The sequence below is a fragment of the Pleurodeles waltl genome, chromosome 5 (assembly GCF_031143425.1).
Source record: "Pleurodeles waltl isolate 20211129_DDA chromosome 5, aPleWal1.hap1.20221129, whole genome shotgun sequence".
Taxonomy (NCBI): Eukaryota; Metazoa; Chordata; class Amphibia; order Caudata; family Salamandridae; genus Pleurodeles; species Pleurodeles waltl.
Window position 1 is genome coordinate 87,996,453 of NC_090444.1, and position 26,792 is coordinate 88,023,244.

General features: G+C 46.6%; 1 protein-coding gene across 4 annotated transcripts in view; it reads right to left on the reverse strand.

The window, feature by feature from the left end:
* Window positions 1-26,792, reverse strand: part of SLC5A6 (solute carrier family 5 member 6) — a 177,662-nt gene that overhangs the window by 68,926 nt on the left and 81,944 nt on the right. For all 4 annotated transcript variants that reach the window (XM_069233662.1, XM_069233664.1, XM_069233663.1 and 1 more), the window contains exons 4-5: window positions 9,858-9,909; window positions 8,360-8,427 (exon numbers count right to left, since the gene is read on the reverse strand). In XM_069233662.1, coding sequence (XP_069089763.1) covers window positions 8,360-8,427; window positions 9,858-9,909 — 120 coding nt within the window. The remainder of the gene's footprint in view (window positions 1-8,359; window positions 8,428-9,857; window positions 9,910-26,792) is intronic.

The following is a 26,792-nucleotide window of genomic DNA, read 5'->3' on the forward strand; positions in this document are numbered from 1 at the left end:
ATCCCTGTGATCATGAGCACAAAACTGTATTCACGCGGTCCTCAAATTCTACTTCCACAGCCGTGATTCAGTTCCTTCCTGTGTAGTATTCATATGTGAAATGTCCACAAGATGTAGCAAGAAGTAGGTTTGTGCAATCTGCTAAACGAATTGTGGTTACATTTCCTAAAACTGCAAACAATGTGTTTGCAAATTGCAGATTTTTTTCTTCGATTGAGTTTTTGTGTACTTTTACCCTTTATAAGCTATTTTTGAGAGTATCCACAGGTGGTGGTAACTTGTGCTGTGAGAAATTCTGCAGATGATAGTAACTCGGTTGACTACCAGCGAGTGTTGTCTTAATCTTCGACTTGAAAGTTTGTATTTATTCTTACCTGTGTGTGACTGCTCTGCTGTTTCTAGACCGGCTTATTTAATAAGTCTTCTTACAGCTGGAGAATGAAACGAGAATTCTTTGTTTGCTCGAGCCTGAGACAGAAAAGTTGTCTTGATGATGAGCTTGAACTGTACGTTCAAGCTCATCATCAAGACAACTTTTCTGTCTGTTCATTTGAGGTTTCCTCTTTCCCATGGTCAATGCTTCTAAAGCAGCATGCATTTGTTCTTTTCAGAAAGTGTATTTATCACAGGACCTCTGTAGTTTTTCCTGGAGGATAGCTCAGCAGCAACTACCTTCAAAGGAACTCTGCATGAGGCTACTCATTCAAACATGACATTCATAGGATTCTAAGAAGCCCTAAAGGTGCAACTAAATCATTTAGCTGCTGTCAATAGCTCCTGAGAACGTGCTGTGGTGCAACTGTCCTTGAATCGTTCCAACATCGAATCAGCTTTTGCTCCAAACATCCTAGAGCCATCAAAGGGCATGCCCGTTAGTGAAGCCTGTATTTCTCCCGAAAACCTGGTTTATCTCATTCGGGCATGATGCTGGGGTCAATAGTTCTACTGATGCAGTCCATGGTGCCCAGGTCACCTCTGAGCACATACTTCACTGATACTGACCCCATCAAATATCCTTTGGTGTAAAGACACCCTGCGGTCCTTTGGGACAGCTAGCAAGTTGTCACTGGCCATACACCATAACGTATGGGTGTACCTACCCACAAGACAAACCGTATGGATAGATCGAAGGGCTAGACTTGCAGAAGAAAACATTATCTTTCTAAAAGGATTGTCTTTTAGATTCCCTATTCAGAGGATTAGTCAGGAAGGAATCTGGTTTGACCTTACTTGGTAAAGCTTGAACAATCAGGCTCTGTGGCATACGGTCACCTAGCCTCAGGCTGACAAACTGACTGGCATGGCTTGGCCCACGAGCCAGACTGGCACATAACTAATCACTCAAATTAAGCTGGCCCCAGTTGTAGGATCTCAGTTTAAACATATGTCTTGATGTCTAATAGTGGGTAACTCCAGGTCTATAATTTCTGCTGCCCTCCGAACCACCACTACATAAGAAGCACTTTCCTTCACTGATGGCCCAAGTGGGAAGACAAGCTGTCTTTCAGGAGCCTAGCCCAGACTTTTTATAAGCCTACATACACTGCATTTTCAGTATAATCAGGAGGCCCCCAAACTGCCTCAATCCTCATCGCCATCCGCCACTTAAAGGGCAGATGATTTCTGCACTGGGTCCGAACATCATTAAAAACAACAGCATCAATCCTCTGCTAATACTGTTGATGAGGCAAAGTCTGGGACTGGAAAGCAGCTGTGTAACCACTGGCTGCACATTTGTGATTTTATAGCACACTGGCATGGATTGCACCGATATCTGTCAGAGACCAGCATCAGGACTGGATCATCGACTGGCACTGGAAGAGTGGGAGACAGGTGTTGGTATGCAAGGAATGGGCATGACATTGGTGCCAAAGTTGTATTCAGTTGCACAGCATCACCAGCCTGGTAGTGGGTCGAGAGGGGGCAGACTGTGTCTGAGATGGACCCGCCGGTTGAAGTTTAACTAGAGACACCTGTGGCTGGCCCGAAAGCACAACAAAGGAAGCCGGAATTGCACCATCATTTTGCAGCATGATCTCTTTAATGGCCACTGTTTAGACAGCCCCAGAAACGTGGGGAAGACTGGGGCCGATTGTGGGGCTGATTTGGTCTTAAAACACACAGGTTGAGTGTGATATCATGACGTCTTGCAACATCTCTCTAGACTTCAACTGGTGGGTTAGAGTGGACTCCCACTTTGCCTTCTTAAGCTTGGACTTTGAATTACTGGAAGACTTTAAGCAGAGACTAAACTTTTCATCACAAGAGTGGCCTCATGTCCAAGACCGCAAGTAGGCCAGAGACCTGCAACAGGAATTGAACCTTGCCTCAACTGCAGCCTCTTTTTATGATCTGCAACAGAGAGTAGCTTCCCGGTCCAGAATCGCATTAGGGGGTATGAGGGCATAGTTGTGGCATGACTTAGAGTTGTGACCAGAGTCCAAGCGACCCAGGTATACCTTGTGCCAGTCTGTGGCTTGTATCTGCTTCTTGTAGTCTTGGCATGGCCTGAAAACTGTTAATTTCAGTCGGACCTGTCTGGAGCGCCTTTGCCGAGCTACTGGAGTGTTTACCGGCAGTGGCTGAAAGGGTTACTTGTTGCTCTGTGCATTCATAAACTACACACCTGGAAGTATCAAGTGCATTTCACATCAGGTAAAGGTGAGCGCCTGAGAGAATATACCTGCAAACCTTCTATAAGAACTCTAAAATCAGAGATTTAGGACTAGCCACAGAATAGAGGAGAGCTGCTCTACTTCATGGTAGCCTGGAACCTCTAGGTAGGTGGTAAGTGGAGAGTTTGCCCCCATCTGAAGGTGGGCTTCCCCTACCCAGGTTTCAGCACAGACTGTGGTCTTCCTGACAACACAAGTTCCCAGCCATGGATGCTGAATTTTTTTTGTGGCGAAATTCATCCTTTGATCCTAACCTGTTGTAGTTAGGTATCACATGACCCATTTACAGGGAGACACAGACTGTATAAAATGTCCATATAACCAGCAAAGAATAACACAAACGGCACATTACAAAGAACAGACCGATATATTGTACAAATATACAGCCCATGGATTAACTAAAAATCCCTCTCTATCCAGATCTGGATTTAAACGCTGCGCAAGATTACTACAAATCACGGGATTGCCTAGTAAAGAAAAAACACAAAAAGGTGCTGGGCAGCAACAGAGGAAGGGGGAATAAAGACCAGCAGGGCAGACCAGATCAGGGCACAGACCAGGTACTGAAGGAGGAAACGCACGGTAATAAACAAATTAAACTAGAAAGGAGAGACTGGAGTAATAGGAGCCGGAGAGAGGGTCCAGATGTCACATACGGAGGACAATCACCAGGAAATCAAGCAGAGCCCGGTTCCCTGGGGTTACTCTCACCTCCATGAGTAACAGGACATGGCGTCATATGAACTCGGACACAGCTCAAGAGTTCCGAGAAGTGGAGTGCCCCTCCCTGAAGGGCGCCAAGCCGCTCCTTAGTGAGAGCCCACGACTGGATGTCACTCTGCAGAGACGGACAGACGGCTGAGAGACAGATAACGACGGACAGCCGCCGGGCGGGCGCATCTCCCTCCCGCTGCAGCACAATGGACATCACTTGGTCACCAGGACGGTGTGTGCTTGAGCCACGATAACACTTGATATCAACACGTGCACGCAGATAAGTGCTAAGGACGGGTGATAAGGGCCGCTGCCATCAGGTAACTGAGACAAAGGCGCGGATACTGACGGCAGATACGGGGCCCTGACCTCCTGCAAACAAGGTCTCCCTGCTTCTGACAACACATCTGCTTCACCCCTCCCCGGGCCGCTCCTTCCACAAACTCCGCCGATCTGCGTTTTTTGACAAACGTGGTTAAGTGAATGCCAGAGTTGGCACCGAAATCACAAATTAAAAATCAATAATTGTTTTACAAAACATCAGTGATTTTTAGTGCTGGTCCTATCAGTTAATCCCCTTACGTGAACTTTAGATGCTATGGTCATTTTTATGCTTTTATGATACACTTTCTTAGCCACAAATACTTTTATCCACAGGGTAGTTTCAGTGAATTTCTTGGGTTTCGGGAGGCGTCGGTGCCTCGTCAGGGGTCACACATTTCCGTCGCTGAAGCAGTGGCGCGGTGCATGCTGGGCGTGGCCACTGATCACCAGACGCTGGGCCTGGCTCTGGTGATGGCTCGTAGCCCAGTACCTCTGCCCTGAGGAGTCTGCTGGAGCAGCCTTTACCCAGCCGGCAGACTCCTGGGCTAGCCGGGCGGCCTGGGCACCAAGCAGCGCGGGTGTGTCATGGCTCTGGTGGTGCAGAGAAGCAAATCCGGGAAATATCAGAGCTTTGCACCATAATCTCCCTCGACATACGTTTCTTATGATTAATTTGTCTTTTTGTGCTTAATTTTTTCTTTAACGCGTGAGGACCATTCAGCACACAGCGCTGAGGATCACCGTTATGGTGAAAATCGGTCAGTGATTCTCCATCTGTGGGTCACCAGGATGGGGCTGAAGATCACAAATGTCATAGCGTTTAATGTTTCCATTCCCAAGGCCAGTCAGGCAGTAGCAGGGACCAAACCTTGTCCCGCCGACTAACCAGGTTTAATACAAAATTAAAACTGCAACTTCGTGACCAGCAGCGCTTTAACTGTAAAAATAGAAGTGCATGTACTTTCTATCAGAGTACCTGCTTGTTTCTGAGAAGTGCCGGTACTCTCCCTCTCAAAATAAAAAAGTGCCGGTACTCAGTACCGGAGAGTACCGGCCCATGGATATATAAAATATCAACCCTTCCTTGCACGGCCTGTATTATTATTATTATTTTTTATAACTGCAAGTATCTCAAAGGGATGACCAGCTTTACACTAAATCACAAAAAGGAACTCTTCTGGCACAAGTCCCACCTGTAAGCCAAGGCTGGTGTTAATCACTGTAGGCCCGTGGCTCTGTCCAGTTTGTCAGCCCCAAGTACCCTGAGCACAATCTGTGAACATCCCAATATGTACGGGCCACAGACTGTGACCAGCTGCCACACTCTGACCCCAGCATCCAGTTGTAAATGAGTTCTCTCGGCCCTCGGCTTGCAAATCTTATATCCCACCCCCTTAAGCTCTGTGAGACCGTCTGTCTTCTGTCAGAAGAAGAACTATGATAATTTAAACATTCAACCTGCGATTCATTCCCCAGTCTATTTACGAGAGCGGACGCACTCTGGAGCTCACAGCTGTTTAGGCTTCAAGGAACTACAGTCCAAGGCACTGAATATACAATGAAGTCCATACACTCAGGCTCCTCTGAAGTCCGGGGTTCATTCCTTATAACTTCTTACTCAGTCTTCTGCTCACGTCTGCCAGAGCTTTTCCAACTCTCTCACCAGAGCCTGTGTATCGGAAGCCCGGAAACATGCCAATGTGCTTCCCTTGCTCAAGAAGGCCTCTGCTGAGCCAAGTAACCAATTGAATTAGCTCCCTATCTCTCTCCTTCCCTTCCCAGCCAAAGAATTTGAAAAATCACGAACCAGCAGTTATCTATGGATCTAGAAAAAATGATATACTCAACTCTTCTCAGTCTGGATTCAGGGCAGAGCACAGTACCAAATCATTCTCTTGGCAGCCACGCATGTGGTCAGGATGAGTTTCGATAAGTGAACACCCGGGACACTTATTCTATTCGATCGCTCTCAGCAGCCTCTGGTAAATCTCCCATGCGACCTTTTCCGAAGCTCTGGCCTGGTTCCATTTCTTTCTGTCTCACAGATCTCAGACAATTCATCTCCTGCCTTTTACATCCAATGAAGGCCACCTGTACACCTTCTGGGGCTCAACGGGGGTGGGTGGGTGTGTGTGTGTGTGTGTGTGTGTGTGTGTATAACACTTTTGTCTCAGAGCCCGGATATGAGGTACTTTCATGAGCAGACAACACACAGCTGATATTCACTGCAAAAATGCACAATCCATCAGAAGCAGACTCTGTGAATGGATGTGGTTTGTTGTTCTTTGGATGAAGATTGTCAGGTTTGGCAGAGCTAGGGGCATATGGACAGGTGAATGGTGGCCATCTGAACCCAGGAATGTCCTTCTTCTAAAAAAGGAAGCAAGAAACCTGGGCATTCAGATAGACAATTTGCTCAGCATGAAAAGCAAGGATCTCTGCTGTCTGATGCTCCTGCTACGGATGCTTAGGAACATTTTTGATTGGATCCCCTTACGTTGCACTACGGAGTCTTTAATCACCAACATTCTGGACTATGGTAATGCTTTGTAGGTGGACATCAATGATGCCCACTTAAGTCTTCAAACAAACCAAAATGCGGGAGCCAGACTAGTTTGTCGACTTCCCCCCGAGACTAGCTGTGAGTCCTACTCTGAAACCACTTCACCTGTTCCAGAATCAGAAGCAAAATCATTTTTAAATTTGAGTGCCATATTGACAGGCCATTATACATAGGTGGCATACTCTATCGCCCTAGTCGTGTCAGTTTTGGCACCCCCAGGAGGACTCGGAGGTCATCCTCTCTCACCCTGGTGCTTCCATGTGGCAACGCTTGACCAAGAAGTCGCGGCCACTCTACTAATTACCTGGCTGTTTGGCAACCCGCTCTTGCCAGAAAATAGATGCTTTTTCTCAAAAAGTGCCTTTCTTTAAGCAGTGGTTTTCTGGCAATAAGCTGGACTGGTCAGTATGTGAGGCTTTCAGTGATAGGATACTACCACGTGAATAACATTGGTGCCAACATAACATAAAATATAACACAGCATATAACACAACATTTAACATATATGCAAAGTACTTCACAGCATACACTTTGACATGGCAATGTCACTCTGGCCATGCCCTGTGCCCAGTCCTCCTGGTCTTTAATCTTTTTTTTCCTTTTCGTTGAACATCACAAGTGTCTATGGTACCTTAACTAACTTAGTATCCCCCACATACTCCTAGATGTCACAGGAGTATATTTTTGGGAAGTATTGTGCAGACTCCAACGGGGCAACGGACACTGGCAATCCCAATAGTGCTGCTCCAATATAAATTACTATTCAACCATAGCTTGCAATACCCAGCTAGAGCAGCGCAGACTACGGATTATCTCACTTAGAACAAGAGCACTACTGATATTGCCTCGCACATTAAGAACACCCAACAGATCCATTATCAACACACTGATGCTATAGCATGACAAACATAATGGCCCTTTCAATGCTCTCTATGAATGGTCATGTACATTATACAGATACCACCTAGCGGGAGGAGGCCAGGTTTAATTAAATAAACAATATTCTGCATATTTTAAATAATGTATCCTCCACACTAGAAGGTGTGGAGAGGGTTTCCAAGGCTGTAGGGCTGATGTCACCCCATGGCTCTCTCTCTCCATGCTAATCTCTTAATTTGTAATAGAGCAGTTTCCTGGCTTCTCTGCTACCGCTGCAGGCTCAGTCACGCACATGCAAACCCAGGGTAGAGAAAACCAATACTACAAAAATCTGAGTACGTCTCACACCCGCAAGCACGGTGGAGTGGACCGAATCCACTAAAGACTGGTCTGGGATGGAGAAAACCCCTTCCCAGACATCTGCTGAGGATGCACCCACGGGCACTGAGATTTCAGAATGAGAACAGGTAACACAGATGTGAAAGGAAAACAGGACCGCTGGAGGATCCGTGATCCGGCAAAGGACCCAATAAGTTATCACATACAATTCGACAGGGTCGGGCTGGCCTATTTGTCTATCAGACAGTGCTCCAAGAGCGTTTTTTGGTCTGTTTGTGGGCCGTGTGTCACTGCCTGCTGGGATGGTCTTTACTGTGTATTCACTTACCTGATTGTGACAAAAACATTGCCGGCAGAAGCTCAAATTCATGCAAAATACTTGTATGGCGTGCCTATACAAGCTCAAAACTGCCTCAGTTTGCAAAGATGAGCCATTTACTTAGCTTTTCAATTCACCTGAGGGCCTGGGGCGCACATTTATTTAGGTGCTCGGGCATATTTTCTGAACCAATTCGGCACTGCAATTCAATATGGACGTCAGGAAATAAGGAAGTGTCTCTGGCAGTTACTGGCACTAATCAGGACAGGGTGTACAGTGCGGTGGAAATCAGAATCCATGAATTAGTCAAACACAGACCTGTGAGGACTTCTACCTTCAAGCAACAACATCCGTGCAGGTCCACTCATTAAAAATCAACTTCAATCCCACCATTCTCATGGGATGAAGGCTGCTAAAGAAGCCATTCACCAACTGAAGCAGGGCAAGTACTAGCCTGCACCAGGCGGAGGAAGTTTAACAGGTCAGGCTTCACACAGACGACCCTTCCCCCAAAACAAACCTAGAGCTGTGGTGCGAGTCACTCACCAGGGTTGTGTAGAGAGTGCACACCAGGCCCATGGTCGCCACGGCTCCCCAGAGGTCGAATCCGGTCACTGTGAACAGAGGAACAAACTTATATAAGCGCACAAAACCTGGAGCATGATCTGCGATGAAAATATAGCGCCAAGAATCAAATGCTATGGCACGACAAAGAGCGGTGACCTGAGAAGCATAAATGGGATGCAGTTAGAAGATGACTGCCTGGTAAGCAATGACGTCAGTACTGAAAATGAGGCAGGAATCGCCAGTGGAAGTCTGAGAGTTGGCCTTGTTCCATCAATCTGGTTAGGGCCTTTGCACAGGAACACAGCCACAAGGAGGATGCTTTCTGGGGGAATCTAATCCGGCACTTGCAAAAACTGATGAACCCAGGTATCTTTCTTGGCCACTACAAGTTCCAGGGGATACATGCATAACACCTGCAGCCCTAATTTATGGAAGAAAAGTTGGTTTTGATACAGAGTGTTTGGACCTTTATATCTGTCTTCTTCTAATATCTCCGGTTCATATATTTGCATAAAAATTACAGCTAAAAGCACTTTCCAAAAAAACAAAACCTTCAACCGACCTACATAGCCAGCACTTATATCAGAAATGCTCGCGGTCCACTAGTGACCAATGTGAAACCTCCATGCGTGAGCGCCAACAGATGAACAAATGCCTCCGTTTAGTGTTTTACAATAGAGAAATGCTAATGTTTCATGTCTAGCAAAGTTGATTATCGAATACTTTTTAATCCCTGCTGGACTTTGCTATTGTTATGGAGTTCACACCGCCCTTGCATTCTGTTCTGCGACTTTCATACCATGTGTACAGACTGCAGTGTTACACCTGCTGCGCTCAGGCCTCTTCAGTCATAATCATGGGTTTTGAATTTCCTTCATATGAAGACACTGGAACACCTGCCTCGGCTGAAAGAAATGTAAGATGGCGTGTATACCGGCACACAGGCCCCAAATACAGGGCTAAGTATATTGGAAACACCAGAGGAGGTAACATGTACTTGGGTGCCAGCTCCCTTCCAAAGCCTGCCGACATCCCTGTGTGGGAAGAGGGGAGGCAGCCAGGGTGAATATTTCCCATGGGGCAACGTAGTAAAACCAGTTCTTTAACCACTTAATATTGAAAGAAAGATGTACACATTTGGCTGGCTCGCAGGACTTGCAAGAACCTACTCTTCTACTCAACCGTGCCAAGTAAGCAATGAAGGAGGGCTGGCGATGGGATAGGACACGGGGGTCTTGCCCAGTGCCAACACTGGAGCCACCCGCTCCTTTATGCTGTCTGGTGAAGTCACAATTAGGCACTCAATAGAAAACCATTCGGATTTCTGCATGATGCAAGCCCCGAAAATCATTCCACACAATCACCGGACAGGGTTAACAGCCAATCAGACATGGGAAATGTTGAAATGTCACAGGGAAGAAGCCCTCACGGTGACAAGAGAGACTGAAAAGCACCAACGGAAAAGCAAAGAACTTACCTGCATTAAGAGCCAGAGCCGGAGCATAGAGGACCACACCCATGTAGATCACCTGCAGTGTGAAGAGAAGGTTGAAAGTACTTAAAGCGATAGCTAAAGAAGACCATACTTTGGATGAATATTTTAAAGCACACCCCTGCCTCTTCAGAGGGACCAACTATAGATGAGCATGAAAAGCAGAGCAGATCTCAAGGAGTGACAGCTGACGGCTCATCAAGATAAGTACGATTGAGGTCCTCACAGCCTTCCTGCACGAACATAGACACAAGCAAGGAGTCCAACAAGACACCAACACGTCAATAATAGCGACATGGAGGGTACCTGTCCACAGGGTAGGTTTGGTAAATACAGAAAAAAACTGTGGTATGATCAGAAGAATTCAGAGAACAAATGCATTTTGCTTAAGGTGCTCAAAGATCACATGTTTAGAACCTTTGTGTTAACCGCTTGTACTGGCTTTTTGATACATGACTTTCCTAGTAATGGACAAAACATTGATAACCCTGTACGAAGAAGACCAACAATCTCACCAAAGACGTACTATACGGAAACAATATGTGGCAATCTTAGATCAAAAATTCATTTCACTTTACTGTACTCTCATTTTATGAAACTATAGTCTCAACTGATGCTCCGTAATAGTTTGTACACCTCTGGTATGTTTTGGTCATTTATAAAAAGCTACTTTTCATTTATTACACAATTTGTTTTTGGAAAAATATCAGCTTACAGATACATTGTGCCTTCCCCCCGACCAATTCACCGAAGAAGCTTTCACTCATAACTCTGGGTACAAAACCGTGAAAGCATGGCGTCAAAACTGTGACCAAATTCGGACACAACAATGAGTTTCTTTAGTCAGTCAGAGATTCATTTATAAAATAACAAGTGCCGGTCTCAAAGATTTCTCAGAAGCCTGCTGCTGGCGCTGCCAAATGTGAGGGCTGTACAATACCAAGGATAGTCTAGTCTCAATTCCACCTCATGCCTCTTTCATCCACCACCATCCAGTTCTTGCCCACTTATCTCAGTCTTGCAGGTCCTTTTTTTCTTCCTTAGTTTCTCACTTTGTCACTGTTTTTCGGTCTTTCTCTTCCTTCTAGTTTACCCATTTTGTGCATTTCTCTCTGTCTTGCTTAGGGTCAAATTCGGATTTAAAAAAAATAAGTGCGGATCGTGAAAAATAAGTGCCGGTGGGGCCCGCGTGCTACCACTGGCTCAGATTTAGTACTGTACACAGTCCACAAGGTGTTTGATATCTAGCAACCTCAACTCAAGGATGGAGTGGTATTCATGCTTACTAGCACATTGTTACTCGGTAAGGGAGCCCACCACTCTTTATTATGACATGCTACATGCAACTGGACAGCGACTTAGTGATGTGGCAGATTCTACAGCTGCTCTCATTTTATGACCTTGCTTACAGGCCGCTTTAGCTGCATTACACATTTAATGTACAATATACCTAGAGTGGGTTTGCAGTCAGCCCTTTGCTCATGATTGGCTGGCTTTCTTGTCCATCTCAGTTCTTGGCTCTTAGTCAATAGCTGTCCTCCCTATTCTTCCGACTGTGCCCCTCACACCACAGCTGCTTTGCATCTTTTTGGACTGGGTTTGTTGTTCCCATCCACTGCAGATCTGAGCTCTTATTTTTCATTTAGATTTTCATGGTAGTGCATCACTTTCCTCTGAGAGCAGAGTTCTGTCTTTAACAACACTCTTTATGAAAACATATCTGGGTCCTCAATTATTATGTTGACGACAGATGATCTTGAAGTCCTTAAGTCTGCAGTTAACTGCGCTCTTTATGTAAACAGGTCCGCTGAATGTTGTCTATTGAATAAACTCTCACCCGGTGATATACTGTCTCTCCCCCTTCCACATCCTACTTTTCTTGCCTTTTCTGTCCCATATCTGCTTCAGCTGCCTCTCTCCGCAGTAACTTCTCCTCCACCATTCCACCTACAGCCATCACAACCTTACCTTCTTTTTTGAACAATTTTGTTGTCAGGGGACCCAGCAGCTGCACACCGTTACCATGTCACTTATTTGAATGTGCATTTAATTTAGGACATACATAATTATTAATGTAAGGTTTTAAATAGCCATTAGCCATATTGCAATGGTAAAAAAAACAATGAAAAAACAGATGGCCTATGGTGTGTTAGTACGCGCAAACACGGGTGGCGATCTTGTTGTCCTTCAAAACCAAACAAAAAAAAACATTTCAAGATGGATGCTATCAGCATGCACGATTGGCCAGCATGGAATATTTTTTCCTATAATGTCCAATATAAAGTATTCCAAGATGGTCATCCATCAGGATGCATAGGTGAACATCTTACATTAAAAAAACTAAAAAAATAATAATACTAAAAATGTACCGTTCCGAGATGTCCAACTTATTTTTGAATGGAAAATTAATATTAAAGGATGTGTGATTCCATGTCTAACAAACACTGGCAAAGCCTCTGCTGCGGAACTACAAAAATGGTGTATTTCACCCCCATTCCAGTTTGTAAAGCCCTACTCATGGACTTTATTCAGACACAAGGTGAAATGCAAATTGCCCTACAGTAAAGAATAAAAAGCGGAGCAGTAGAAAGGCTTGCCTTGACCGCATCCAAGATATTCACACGGTGGGCAGGTGTGTGTTTACATTATTCGTCCTCACACAAATGCTACTACATTGGTACGGGAAGGACTTGATTGGTGGGTCTGCGTGTAGGACAGGTCTGATTGGTCGCTTGGTTGACCAATGAGTGACTGCATGGGAGCAAAGTCTTTCATACAGCAAGGTTATGATGAAGCTGTACTGACACATGGCATTGGCAGGGTAACTAAATGCTAGGATAATGGTAGGGGGAAGGACTTGATTGGTGGGTCTGCGCGTAGCAGTGGTTTGATTGTACGTTTGGTTGACAAATGAGGAATGGTGTGAGAACTGAGTCATTGATACTACAGGTCCATGATGAAGCTGAATGGACGCAAAGCGTTGGATATGGAACAGACCAATGGGGAGAAGGCAGGAGATAGATAAATGGGAGGTTAAGCCATAACTGGGCTGAGCAGTAAATTGACTTGGGAGGATGGATACGACTGAAGGAAGTCAAATATGGAGAGATATGAGTGGCTGCTCGCTCGAACCCCCCCCTCGGAGAGTGTTAGTTATGGAGAATGAGGAATGGGAGCAGTATGGTGTGTGGTGATAGGTGGGCGACCAGTTGAGGGGGAACCAGTAACAATGGTAAGTAACTTTGGGTAATTGGTTTTCCTGCTTGTGTGTTTGGATGGTGTTTGGAATAAATTAAAGGGCACTGATTAGGGTGTTTTATTCTGGCTATGGAAGAAGGATGTTAATTTGTGAAGATGGAGTGTTTTGACAGTACGGAGTATGGAGGGCTGATTGTATATGGGGATTCTGTGGTATTTTTTCCTGGATTTGGTTGTTTGCTTTTTGGGGTTTTGAGTGGTAGATGTGGTAGAGACATGACTGGAGGTCAATGAGTAAATAACGAAGAGAATGCAATAGGTTTTACAAGGATTGGTTCGGAGTGACTACCACGTTGGGGGGGGGGGGGTGGGGGGGGGACATAAAAAGTATGATACTAAGTGAGCTACAAGAGATTTTCTACATTTGATAACTTAAGTTGGACTTGGATAAATGAGGAATCTCATGGGACTTGGACCATGGGAATGGGGAAGTCATGTATTCTCTCCTCCTTCTAGGATGGCTTATTGGCGGCCATTAACTGCATGGTGGTGGTGACAGGTTCCTTCACATGTGCGTAGAAGGTAGTTTGAGGGCTATAACAGAATTAGCACTATATTGTTCTCTTTGTAAGTATTGTTTACTTTTGTGATTCTAGTTGGTACATATTACACTGGGCACTGTTAGAGTATCATTATAAGAAACACTATCATTGAATTGTGTGTTGATGTTTTGGGATAAAATATGACAACTGAGATATTTGGGGCATGGTTTGGCAATGCGACGCTACAAATAAGAGTAAGTCTGTAAATAATGTACATGTTGTGGGTTTTGAAGTCAAGATGGTTTCTAAGTTTTTGTCCTAAAAGAAAGTGTGAGGTGGGTTGGGGAGCCGTGGGAATTGCACTTTGTTTTTGTGTGTTTTTAACATTGTCTTTGTATTTATTTGTTTCACAGCCCAGATGAAGTCCTTTTGTGTTGACTCTACACCCGGGCCCCCGTTTATCTATGGACTGAATGATGAATGAAGAACTTACCATCTTGATGAACTGAATGATGTCCTAGTTTATGGTGATATAACTTAACTACCCAGGTGGCCCACCGTGATTTGATAGCGCTCCCATCTCTGTTGAGATTGTTCTGCAAATTGCCCTACAGTTCACATACGTACAAGTCAAATGGCATCCTACTTATTATACCTTTGTGTGATATGGGTAGTAACGGATCATTGCATTCCCTGAAAAACCTACTCACGGTCATGCTACCTGACTAACAAACATGTCTTCTTTCCCAGATAGCTAGGGTTTGTTTCCTTTTTTTGTAAAATTATGTTAACAGAAACATATCCTTCTCAGAGTTAGCTGCAGTTTGTTAAATTCATCCAAGCGCACTGTTCTCCGTTTTATACAGTATGCATAAATGTCTGACTTACTACGAAACTTTTTGGGTTACAACAGTGTGCCACTTTTTTGAATGCCTACATATCAGTAAAAACTGTTCAAGACTTGAAACAATTCTGAGCTCCACACTAAAGAGAAATAAATCCATAACAGTAAACAAGGTTTAGCTAGACACAGGTACATTCTAAGTGTAACTCCATGCATATTCGGGGTGGATACTGCCTAGAAAGCAGAATATGATTGTATGGTGGAAAGGCACATTCCCCAACCCCTGGGAAAGTGGCAACACCATTTCCTGTAAAACCTGTCCAATTCGTATAACTTTGCACCTTCACTTGCCCCTGCATACATGGGGTGCGCTTTGTGACACACAAAATGTGTAGTGGGGCTGCAGTTGTATGACACATGCGTGTGTTCGCGCACTGTGGGCTAGTGACCTCTACGAGGACATACGCACCCCTGTACAAGACAGTGGTCGCTCAACAGGTTTCCTTTGTGGGCATGAGAACCATCATATAGTTTCTTCCCTGTAAACACTGTCACCCAAATGGTAGAGATTAGGAATCCGCTTAGCCATCTTGCAAGGCCACAGCTGTGTAAGAACAAAGGACTGATCAGAGATGGCTTGACCATGTGAGCAGCTGTGCCCCAGAATGGCAAACACCAAGTTACCCCAAATTAGGGTGTCCGGTTTGGATGTCTTGCATTAAATTTGATGATAATACATCCTGGAGTCCATCTGTGGTCTTCCACTTTTGTCTGTTTAGAAGACTTTATGAAAATAAATCATCTGAACTACTCTCCTAGCATGAACGTCCCTATGACCATTTGGTGCTTACCCCTGCCCATTCTTTGTGGGAAGAAGAGGCCAAATAAATGGGCATAGTCATGACTTTTAAGCAAGTTACAAGCTGGGACTGACTGAGCCTTCCTACCTACTGGCCAAACTGGAGAAAGGCTGGACCACGTAGCCCCTTACCTTGCATTCATTTGGACTGCTGGAGATGATCCACAGTATCAGCCTGGAAGCCATCTGAGCAGAGACAAGACTTTAGAGTTACTGCTTACCCTCCAAGGCTGGGACCATCCACTGCCATGGAAAAGCCCTGCTGCTGTGTCTGGCTCAGAAGCTGTACTGCTCTCGAGAGGAAAGGAACCAAGCTGCCTGAACCTAAACGCCAACACCCAAGCATGGATCTGTGTGATAAGAGTCAGCATTTTATGGGATCCTCTGGCCCATGGCTCAACAATTTTTCACAACCTCCTCTTATTTTCATCACAGCACTTTACTGTAACAAAACTGAAAAACTGTGGTCAGAGCAAGTCCCCAAAAAGTTCTAAGACCTTCTGTTTTTAGCTTTTTTCTTATTTTTTTATCGGTCAGCACATTACTAATCTGTGCTTAAAGACCTGTTCTTTGTAAGTGATGTAGCTGTGAATGGGCTTGGAGCTGCCTAAGAGCACTTAATGGGCCAGACAGATTCAACCCCGCGTCTGCCTCCTGCAGTTAGCACGGACTGCTTGAGCTAGCTGCCACTGCTGTCTCCAACATGGGTGTTGCAGAATAAGACATTTGACCACCTCAAAAGGCTTCCACTGTAGGGAACCCCACATCCAGCAGTCACCAAGCTAACCAAAGAGCACCAAGACATGTGGGCACACGAGCTAGGTTTCTCTACATTAAATCACCTAACCTTTGAGTGCAAATCTACCACCACCAAACAGGCCGTAAGGGTGGCCAGAAGACAACCCTCCCCCTTCAATACGTCGCTTTGCTGACAGCCCCAAAGGCAGAGCATGCTGCTTGCTCACATAAATCCACATAATTCTCATGCTTGCACGGACTTTACTAATTAAAGTGGACAGCAAGGCTGGGACATTCCACTGGATTCTCTCATACTGAAGGCCAGAACAAGCTGATGTAGCTGAGCTAATCAAACTAACAAGAACCCAAGAAAATAACATGTGTTGCTCTGCACAAGGAGAGGCTCAGATAATATGTCCTCGTTTATGGACCGGGCATGCTATCTAGGTTACTAAAGTATCAATAACCCCATTAGAAAAGGACAACTCGTCCCTAAAGAAAGCGCATCTTTTATGGTAAAGCTTTCCCGCTCCTCACCAACAGATGCACTATAATGGAAGGTTCGAAAACCAAAAGTTCTTCTCAAATTATTATAGATTAAGCTGGGTTTATCTTTCATGAGCAAGCCAACTCTCCAGATCTGCGGCTAACTTATTGGGCAGAAAAAGTTTTCCCTGCTCATGGCGGGGGAGGGTATGAGGGGGTGGAGGACTCTGCAACCATTTCCTTCAGATGGCTCAACCCAGCATGGCCATCTCTGACTCAGAAGGTGCTCCACTTGGGCATACTATTCGGCAGCAAACTGTATCAGCCCCCAAACCAGTGCAAATACAAAGATGACATTCTTTTATCACCCATACCTACTAGGTTGTCTTTGACCCATGCACCAACTACACATGCAGGGTTGTCTTGGGCCTGCACCACCCATACCTGGGGGGTATCTCTGCAACACCCAACCCTGCTGGGCCATTTCTGACCCACACCTGCTGGTCCGTTTTATGCCCACGCACCATCCATACCTGTTCGGCACGTCTAGCCCACGCGCCATCCATTCCTGCCGGGATGTCTTTAGCCCATGCACCAACAATTCCTCCTGGGCCATCTGTGGCACAGGCACCACCCATAACTGCACAGAGTCTCTGGCCCACATACCACCCATAACTGCTGAGTGTCTCTGGCCCACACCTGCTGAGAGTCTATGGACCATGCACCACCCATGGCTACTAAGCGGTCTTCAGCCCACGCGCCATACATACTTGCTTGGTCGTCTGTGGCCCATGCACCATCCACACTTGCTGGGCAGTTTGTGGCCCATGCACCACCCATGCCTACTGGGCTGTTTGTTGCTCATGCACCATCCATACCTACTGGGCTGTTTGTTGCTCATGCACCATCCATACCTGCTGGGCTGTTTGTACCCCATGCACTATCCACACCTGGTGGTCATCTGTGGCTCACGCACCAGCTACACCTGCTGGGCTGTCTACGGCCCATGCACCACCTACACCTGCTGGCCCATCTGTGGCCCATGCACCAGTCTACTTGCTGGACTGCTTGTTGCCCAAGCACCACCCACATACCTGCTGGGCTATCTGTGGCCGAGGTACCTCCAAAACCTGCGCGGACATCTCTGACCCATGCACCACCATCACCTCCTGGGCCATGCACCCACCATAACTGTTGGGCATCTCTGAATCACACACCACCCACACCTACTGGGCCATCTGTGGCCCATGCACCACCCATAACTGCATGGAGTCTCTGGCCCACATACCACCCATACCTGCTGAGTGTCTCTGGCCCACACCTGCTAAGAGTCTATGGACCATGCACCACCCATGGCTACTGAGCTGTCTTTAGCCCACGCGCCATACATACATGCTTGGTCGTCTGTGAACCATGCACCACCCATACCTGATGGGCTATCTGTGGCCCAAGTACCACCAATACCTGCTCGGACATCTCTGGCCCATGCACCACCCACACCTCCTGGGCCATCTCTGGACCATGCACCAATCATACCTGCTGGGCATCTCTGGGTCACACACTACCCATACCTGCTGGATGTGTCTGACCCACTCACCATGCATACCTCCTGGGTATGTCTGGCCCACACACCATACATTCCTGCTGGGAGTGTCTTTGGTCCATGCACCAACCACACCTGCTCCTTGCGCTCTCTGGGCCCACACAACACCCACACCTCCTGGGCCATCTCTGGATCATGCACCACCCATACCTGCTGGGCTATCTGTGGCCAATGCATCACCCTCATCTGCTGGGCTGTCTTGATGCCCATTCACCACCCATACCGGCTTGGCTGTCTCTGGCCCATGCACCATCCACACCTCCTGGGCCATCTTTGGACCATGCACCACCCATATCTGCTGGGCCGTCTTTGGCCCACGGGCCATCCCTACCTGCTGGGCATGTGTGGCCCAGGCACCATCCATACTTGCTTGGCCTTCTCTGACCCATGCACCACCCATACCTGCTTGGCCATTTCTGGTCCATGCACCACCCATACCTGCTGGGCTGTCTCTGAACAATGCACCACCCATACCTGCTGACCCATCATTGGCCCACACACCATCCATACCTGCTGGGCATGTCTGGCCCACTCACCATGCATACCTGCTGGGTGTCTAGCCCACGCACCACCCACACGTGCCGGGCCGTCTGAAACTCGTGCACTATCCATACCTCCTAGGCAGTTTATGGCCCAGAACCACCCATTCATGCTGGTTCGTCTCCAGACCATGACCCACCCATACCTGCTGGGCATCTATGGCCCACGCACAATCCATACCTGTTGGGCCACCTGTGGCACCAGCACCACCCACAGCTGCTGTACATGACTAGCCCAGGCACCATCCGTACCTGCTGGGCCATCTGTGGCTCATGCACTACTCATACCTGCTGGGCCATCTGTGGCACATGCTCCACCCACACATGCTGGACCGCCGGTGGCCCATGCAACACCCTACCTGCTGGACCACGCACCTTCATTTTCATGCCAAGGCAAAACAGCCAACGCCCAAAACAAACGAGCAAAAAACAATTTCTCGTAATTCTGCGCGGGAGGATGAATGCAGAATTAGTGCTCCCCAAGTTTACGTTTTTCTTTACCGTTATAAAGCAGGACGGCACTGAGCAAGGAAAAAGTCTTTTTTGTAACGGTCACCCTCCATTAAACCATTAGTCAGCTCTAAATAACGAAAATGCAGAAACAGTTGTTGAAGATATCATGAATGCCATGTGCACATTTTAAGGTAACATTTTCGCATTCTCTGCTAAGTTTAAGAAAACGTCTAACACTCTCATTAACAAAAAAACATTTTTTTATTTTTTTTTATCTTCCAGCCTAGCGATTGTGAAACACAACTAAGCACATGTATTTGACTTCAGTGTCCTGGCGTCATCTTCTATGGGTAGAAGGTGGTTTCAAAGGACAGCTAGGCTTTGGCTGACGAAATTATTGCTTATTTTATACCCTCCTTAACCGCGCCATCCTGCTGGCAAGAGAAACACAAGTCGCCATCCTCCTTCAAGTTAATGATTCCTAAGTCTTGAGCAGCTCTCATGGATTAAAGGTCATGTGCTTTCCACGAATAACACTAACCACCCAAGACAAGCTCCAGGGACACGAGGATTCATTGATACAAGGCTGCTTCTGCCCTTGTATCAATGATTGGAGAGTGCCCTTACTGAACTGCGCCCAGAACTCGTCCAATGGTGAGGGAATGGTAAAGCGCCTCCTAGCCCTGGCACCTCACCGCCCAGGATACAAGGCATGCTGTGTTTCAGTAAGGCTCCTTCTGGCCTGGTATCAATGATTGGAGAGTGACTTTACTGAACTGCGCCCAGAACTCGTCCAATGGTGAGGAAATGGTAAAGCTCCTCCTAGCCCTGGCACTGCACCGCCCAGGATACAAGGTGCATGCTCCATTACTGTAAGGCTCTTTTGTACCGTGTATCAATGCCTGATAAGTGTCTTTACTGAACTCCACCTAGAACTGGTCCAACAATGTGGGAAAGGTCAAGCTCCTCTTAGCCCTGGCACTCCACCACCCAGGGTACAAGGCATGCTGTGTTTGAGTGAGGCTCTTTCGGCCCGTGTATCAATGATTGAAAAGTGTCTTTACCCAACTGCGCCAGGCTCGTCCAATAGTGAGGGAAAGGTGAAGCGCCTCGGAGCCCTGGCACCTCACCACCCAGGGTACAAGGGACGAACTGTTTCAGTAAGGCTCCTTCCGGCCTGGTACCAATGACTGGAGAGTGTCTTTACTAAACTGCGCCCAGAAACGGTCCAACAATCTGGGAAAGGTAAAGCGCCTCGGAGCCCGGGCACTTTGCCGACAGCACATAAGGTATCTGTAAGGGGCACAGCCAGAGGCAGTGCAGATACGTCCACATCCATCCTGCGTGCACTCCAAGCCCGAGGGTGACCAGGAGACCCACGTCCCAAGTCCCCAGGGGCATCTGCCAAGGTCCGGGCCCGGCCTGCAGACTGTGGCTAGAAGCACCAAGTGAACTGTTCAGATCTAGTAACCCCGACGTAGAGGCCCAGCTTCAACAATCACATGTATTCCCATTCACAGTGAGGCACCTACTATTTCACACCATAGCGTGGTATCACTTCAACAACCGACCAGTTTTACGGCCGCCACCATCCCCCAGTCTCCGTCCGTGCCTGTAGCTCCTACCCGGGTCCCTCCCAGTCGGCGCCTCCCTCTATACTTCGAGCACAGTGTTGGGCTGTGAGCCCATGTGGATGGCACGCGCAACACAACAAGTAATGCAATCACAGACTTTATCACAGGTCTGCACATGAGTAGCTCTGTCCATCAAGCCACCTCCTACTCATGCTGCAGTGTGCACGCCATGTGCTAACATGCAGGCGCGCCTCGCTGCGCTGAACCAGCACTCCAGCTTCAGGCTCGTTTACCCGAATTAAAAAATGACAGGCCAACCAACACCGAGGAAGGCGGGTGGAAGGTAGTTTTGTTTTCACAGACCGCAATGACCTGTTGGAAACAATCCACACTGGGTAAGTAACATTATCCCGCAAGAATGAGCTGCTCACCTTGGGTTCACCCTCCTAAAAAGAAACCAGAGTAAATGTGGAACGAAGGATGAAGATTCAGTGACTACCACCTGCGCACACATCTATTGGAAGAGACGGAACAGAGCGGAATTAAATCCTGAAATTCGTGGCGAGAGAAGGGAAATAGGAACCGAAGAACAGATCTCGGCTTGGCTAATCTCCCCACAGGGAACATGACAGAGGCCTTTCCACAAACAATGTTACTGCCTGTGCCTGGGGTGCTCAACACAGATCAGAAGTGCCAGATCCATGCCACATTTTCAGAATGACCCACAATTATGTAAAGGATGCCCGGGTGGGCCATTGTTAGACACCCCAGATGCCCTTCAGGAATAGTTTTAATTTCCAAAACACAAGCAGAAAGTATTCTTTAAACTCCATCCAATGACCGTCCCACAGCTAACTGACCATAGTACCACTACAGGCTTTCATCATGAACTTTAACCCAATGACCCTTCACCTATTGAGCTTAAGAGGGTCTTAACCCCAAAGCCAACAAGCAAATCAAGCTGCAAGATAATATGCTAATTCGGCCCTAAATATCAAAAATACTACATGTAGCCCATTTAGGACTGCATCCACTACCTCATCGACGTGAGAGTAGGAAACCGGTTACATCAAATTTTGTCGCCCTGATGACATCACAGGAAAGGGATGTAACTTGGCTTTCATTCTGAAAACAAAAATTAAAGAAATAGAAAGAACAGAGCAGTCACGAGGAGGGTGAAGGAGGTCATATTTGTAACCCTTGATCACTCCTATAGACACCTCTACCATCAATCCCCGGGGGACAGAATACCTAGCCATTGGTTTACCACTCGCTCAAGCAGAAGTTGGGTAGTGCACCCCCATCCTAATGGAACTCTATTGCTGCCCCCCACAACAGCCCATACCATCTTCAAAAGCATCTGCATCATTTACAAAGCCATCATGAGTAGCAGCCCCCGCTTACATTGCAGATGAATTTCTGGTGCATTTTGGGATACTTCCAGCCGGGATGCCGTCAGACTGCACACTGAGAAGTGTAACAAAAAAAAGAAAAAACACAAGGCAGTAGGTCTTTTCCATCTATGCACCCAGTGTCTGGAACAACTTCCCCGTTCCCATCAGGACAGCAGCGCTGCTCCAATTTAGGAAAGAGTTGAAGGCTCGCCTCTTTAAATGACACGGTCCTCACCTCAGCTTCTTCTCTCTCACTGAGCTTCATGCTCATCTTTGACCACGTACAGCGCTCCTCTGCCTTTTGGCTAGGTTTGCACTACAGAAATACTGCATACATACATGCACAAAAAAGCTGCAGCGCTATCACGCTGTGGCCAGACCCTAATGGTGGTAGGATTGTTTTGTGCCGCAGGAAGCAGAAGCGATCTCACACGGCAAATTTGCCACTTCCAGGATTTGCTCCAACAGCCACACAGGGAAAAAAAAAGGGTGATGTCATACAGCGGGCCAGAAACCAAGAACTGCTGGCCCACTCTTCCCTTTACGGACTGTTTGCTACAGGATGGCCAAGCATGGATAGGGCTATTCTGGAGTGTGGCTGCCCACAACCAATCAGCAAGGCTTTCGCCTGATAGATCATTTCTTGGCTGCTGGGCAGACATTCACAATAGCTGGGATAGCCCACTTCTTCCCAGGCTGTTCTTCAGCTGGGGCAGGTGCAGGTAGCTTGAATATGAGCGACTTTACAGCGAACGTTTGCATTCATCTCTACAACAGTCTCCAAAGTCAGGGCATTAGACAGCAGAAGTCTGAATTATTTCAGTAAAGATAAGCACGAGCATGGTCAGAACATAAGCTCAGCTGTACCAGGTTCCACATGGCTCAGGCCAGGGATAGATTTCAGCAAAATTCCACTAACTGGAGCCCTCACCTGCAGAATGAAAGACTGAGCTCCCTCTACAACAGTCCAGAACAGAGAAGGACCTGCGTGATGTGGTCCAGTGATTGGATAGCTCTTTGTAACTCCACTCCCACTGAAGACATGTGCTGCTGCTACTAATGTTCGGAGATCCACTCAACTCTGCATTAGGCGGACAAGTTGTACTGACAGCACCGAGAGAGGTCTATGTACAACACTACTTCCTTCCAAGGAAAAGCAGTAAACTTATAGGTTACAACCCATCAGAAATACTGTGTTCAAACTGCTGTCCTGTGGTAGGTGCCACACAGAAGCTGTGAGATGCTGCCTAACATTTCCTAGAAGAGAAGGCTGGATCGGTTGTGCTAGAAGGATAAGAGAGAGCCCGGATGATACGAGTAAACTGTTATATGAAAAGTTGAGCACAAAAGTATACTTTAGTCACAAGAAACGACAGCTGAATTTCAGAAAGCTGGAAAAACCTAAGTCCAGCCTGTGTCCCATGTGTTAGCAATGAACCTCAGTGCGACAGTTTATCTGGCCAGTGTTCAGCGCAGAGGAGCTGACTGCTCAAGGAACTTCTTCACTCCCAGCTTACACAACCACAAACTTCAGGCTCGCTGGATGGAGTTACCCGGTTAAACCAATACTGACGGAACCAAAATATTCTGCTTCATAAGAATCAAAAGAAAGGCAAAAACCGTCAGCCAGTCTGATGGTTCCTGGAGTGGGAACTCCTCACCCAACACCTCTGCCCTTCAACCTTCTGAGTGTTAACATTAAATTAGGCGTCCATGTCACTATGTGGTTGTTTTATGCACTACAAATGCAAAGCTCAGAGGCTGGAGCAGAGGTGGTAAATGAACTCTACTCATCCACAGACTGCGTCAAGAGTCGGACACAAGATGTATTTGGCCAACCAACGTCCTCCATCAACCTCATTCTCCTTGGACGGGTCTCTGCGAAGTCCTCTTCATGCCGCTACCTGGAACTCCTCTCAGAAGGGCAATGTCATGCAGGATTAGCTCAGAGTTGGCACAGAGCCTTAGGCTCAGCATTGCACAACATATGTAAAAGGGAGGATACGGATTGGGTACATAATAGTTGGAACTGTGCCATGGAAACCTCGTTAATGCACACAACACATGCTGTGACTGGCAGCCTTGCCAAGTACAGCTTTAGGCACCAAGGGCCAGGTGCATAAATATTAAGCAAGGCTTACTCTAGCATGAGGTTAGTAAGAACTTCAAAGCTACCAAGGACATTCCGAAAAACACCTATTCGAGTCAATGATGTCCTGCACGGTTCTGTTCCTCTTTAAGGAGTTGCAAAATATGTGCTTGAGGGGTGTCACTGCTGGCTGGGATTAACCAGAACTGCTCACGTTTCAAGGTAGTCAGAGGAGTTTTCAATACAGAGCACAAGAGCAGGGAGGGTTTTATTCACGTGATAAATGTACAAGATCATGACTATGGCCAGGTGCCAAGGGTTGTCTGGGAAAAAAAGACTTCTGCCTCTAACTGCTGGCTCCCTCCTTTCCAAGTAATGCCATATTCATTATATATATACTTTTTGGGGCTATTACCCACCTCGTGCACAACTCACCACCAAATCCAACTAACTTGTAAAGCGAAGCAGAGTAAAACGTACAAACCTTATGGCACACAAGAGCACATCCTCAAGTTAACACCCACAATACCAGGAAACATTAAAGATTGGATCGGCAACATCGTGTGCACAACACCAAAGTGATGCCAGACTGCCAGCACAGCCCACTCTCCTGAAACAATCATCCACCACAGAGCCAGCATGAACAGGTTAATCTAGTAGAGCCCAAAACAGGCCACCGTCGCTGGATGCGTGCCAGGTTGTGATGTAACTAGAGCTAATCTACATAGTCCGTGATTATCTTTAGAACTGGCATGGGTCCAGCCCTCCCCGGTCTACGCTGGACAATGGTGTTAAACCAGCTGGAACACACAATCATTAAACACATAACCAAAGCCTCCTCTCTGGAAATGGAACCACCCTAAGGCAAAAAATGCATCACAACTGGCCAGGCAATGGCCAACTGTTTAACCTTGTGAAGAATGATAAAAGTCCAACATCCAAGGGTCAGCTCATCGTTACACAAACGAGGAGGTCAGACTCCAAATTTGGAATGTCTATTTCTCTAAAGCAACAGGAATTTCATTAATGCCATGGCTGACCAGACCCACCTTTACACAACCTCTCCCATACATTGAGAGACCTCCACAAGAACTACAGGCAATGCAAAACTCTAGAACCATGAGTTGAGAGCACCAGACTCGAGAACCCCACAAGGTCATATACAAGTGGAACGTACTAGGTACATACCGATAACATAATATAAACCTGCCCCAAGACATTACCCCTAAAACCTTCACCCTTTTAACGCTACACTATTCCTGCAGGTGTTGCTAGGAAACTGCTCTTGTGCATCACAGCAATGTTAGAAAATATATAGAGGACATGAACCAGGATCTAGAACTTTTTGGTTTTAAACCTCGGAGATGAGTGAGGATGCGTTTTGTTTTTGCTGAGACACTAGGATAACAAGAAGTGCCAAAGGTGGTTTCGGTTTTTAGGAATGACGAGATTCCACTTACAGCTTATACGGGATACATTAATATAATTGCACTTCGTGTTAACTGTCAGAAGCCTGCGGCTCCAAAGCACTGTATATAAATGAACTTCCAAAGTCAAAGGACATTCAGGAAACGCCTCAAGACATGGCTTTACGACCAGTAGCCCGCCCACCCCCCCGCCCCCCCAGCGCCTTGAGACCCTAACGGGTGAATAGTGTGCTCTATGAATCCTTGATTGATTGAAAGGTAAGTAAGTTTATCAACGTCGGGTGTATGATCGGGACAAGGTACATGTTCCAGTCTCTCCAATGAACACGCATGCACTAGTTTTTACCTGCACTATTTCAAACATTCTCTCGCCGTGAAATATATTTTTTCCAGCCTGCAGGTCTTGAACCTGTCACTAGCCAGTGTAAAGTTTAAAAAGCTCATCATCTACTGGATCCCTGGTAAGAAGAGGGCCACATTCAAACTCAGTCTGACAAGTTCTAGCCCCATCAAGCAGCACCGGAGCATAGCTGACGTCTACATCCACAACGAACCATTAATGGTAGTCAATGCATAGTAGGCATCTCAGGAGTAGAAGTAAAACGGAGTGAGAAATTGATTGGACGGAACACCACTGAGCAGTCTGAATATTCTGGCACACACTGCTGAAGGCAGTAAGGGAAAGGGAATTATATGGCCATTTTCAGTACAAAACTGAATAAAAACAATCATCATATCAACTCACTGACTCAAAGCAATGTGGATTTTTTTTTGTTTTAAAGCTTTGCCTTGTCTTGCCCTCAACAACAAGCCCATCTTCTACGATACCTACTTCTGAAAAATAGCTTATGCCACCTATGAGCAAAAAACTTGGACCCCCCTCCAACGAAAACCCCACCCAAGCAACAACCACAATCCTTGTCAGAGTGAACCACAGAATTCACTAAATCAACCTGTGCTTAACACAAAGGCAGTAAGGATGAACTTAAAGGCAATGTGTAAAGTATTTATGCAGCACACAAGCAGTAATAAAGTGAAAACACAACACAAGAAAAATCCCACACCCCTGTAGAAAAATAGTACAATTTATTAAATAAAATAATAGCAGAGCGGCAAAAATCCAATCAGTAGAACCAGATATATGCATTTTCAAGCCTTTAAAGTAAATCTACTG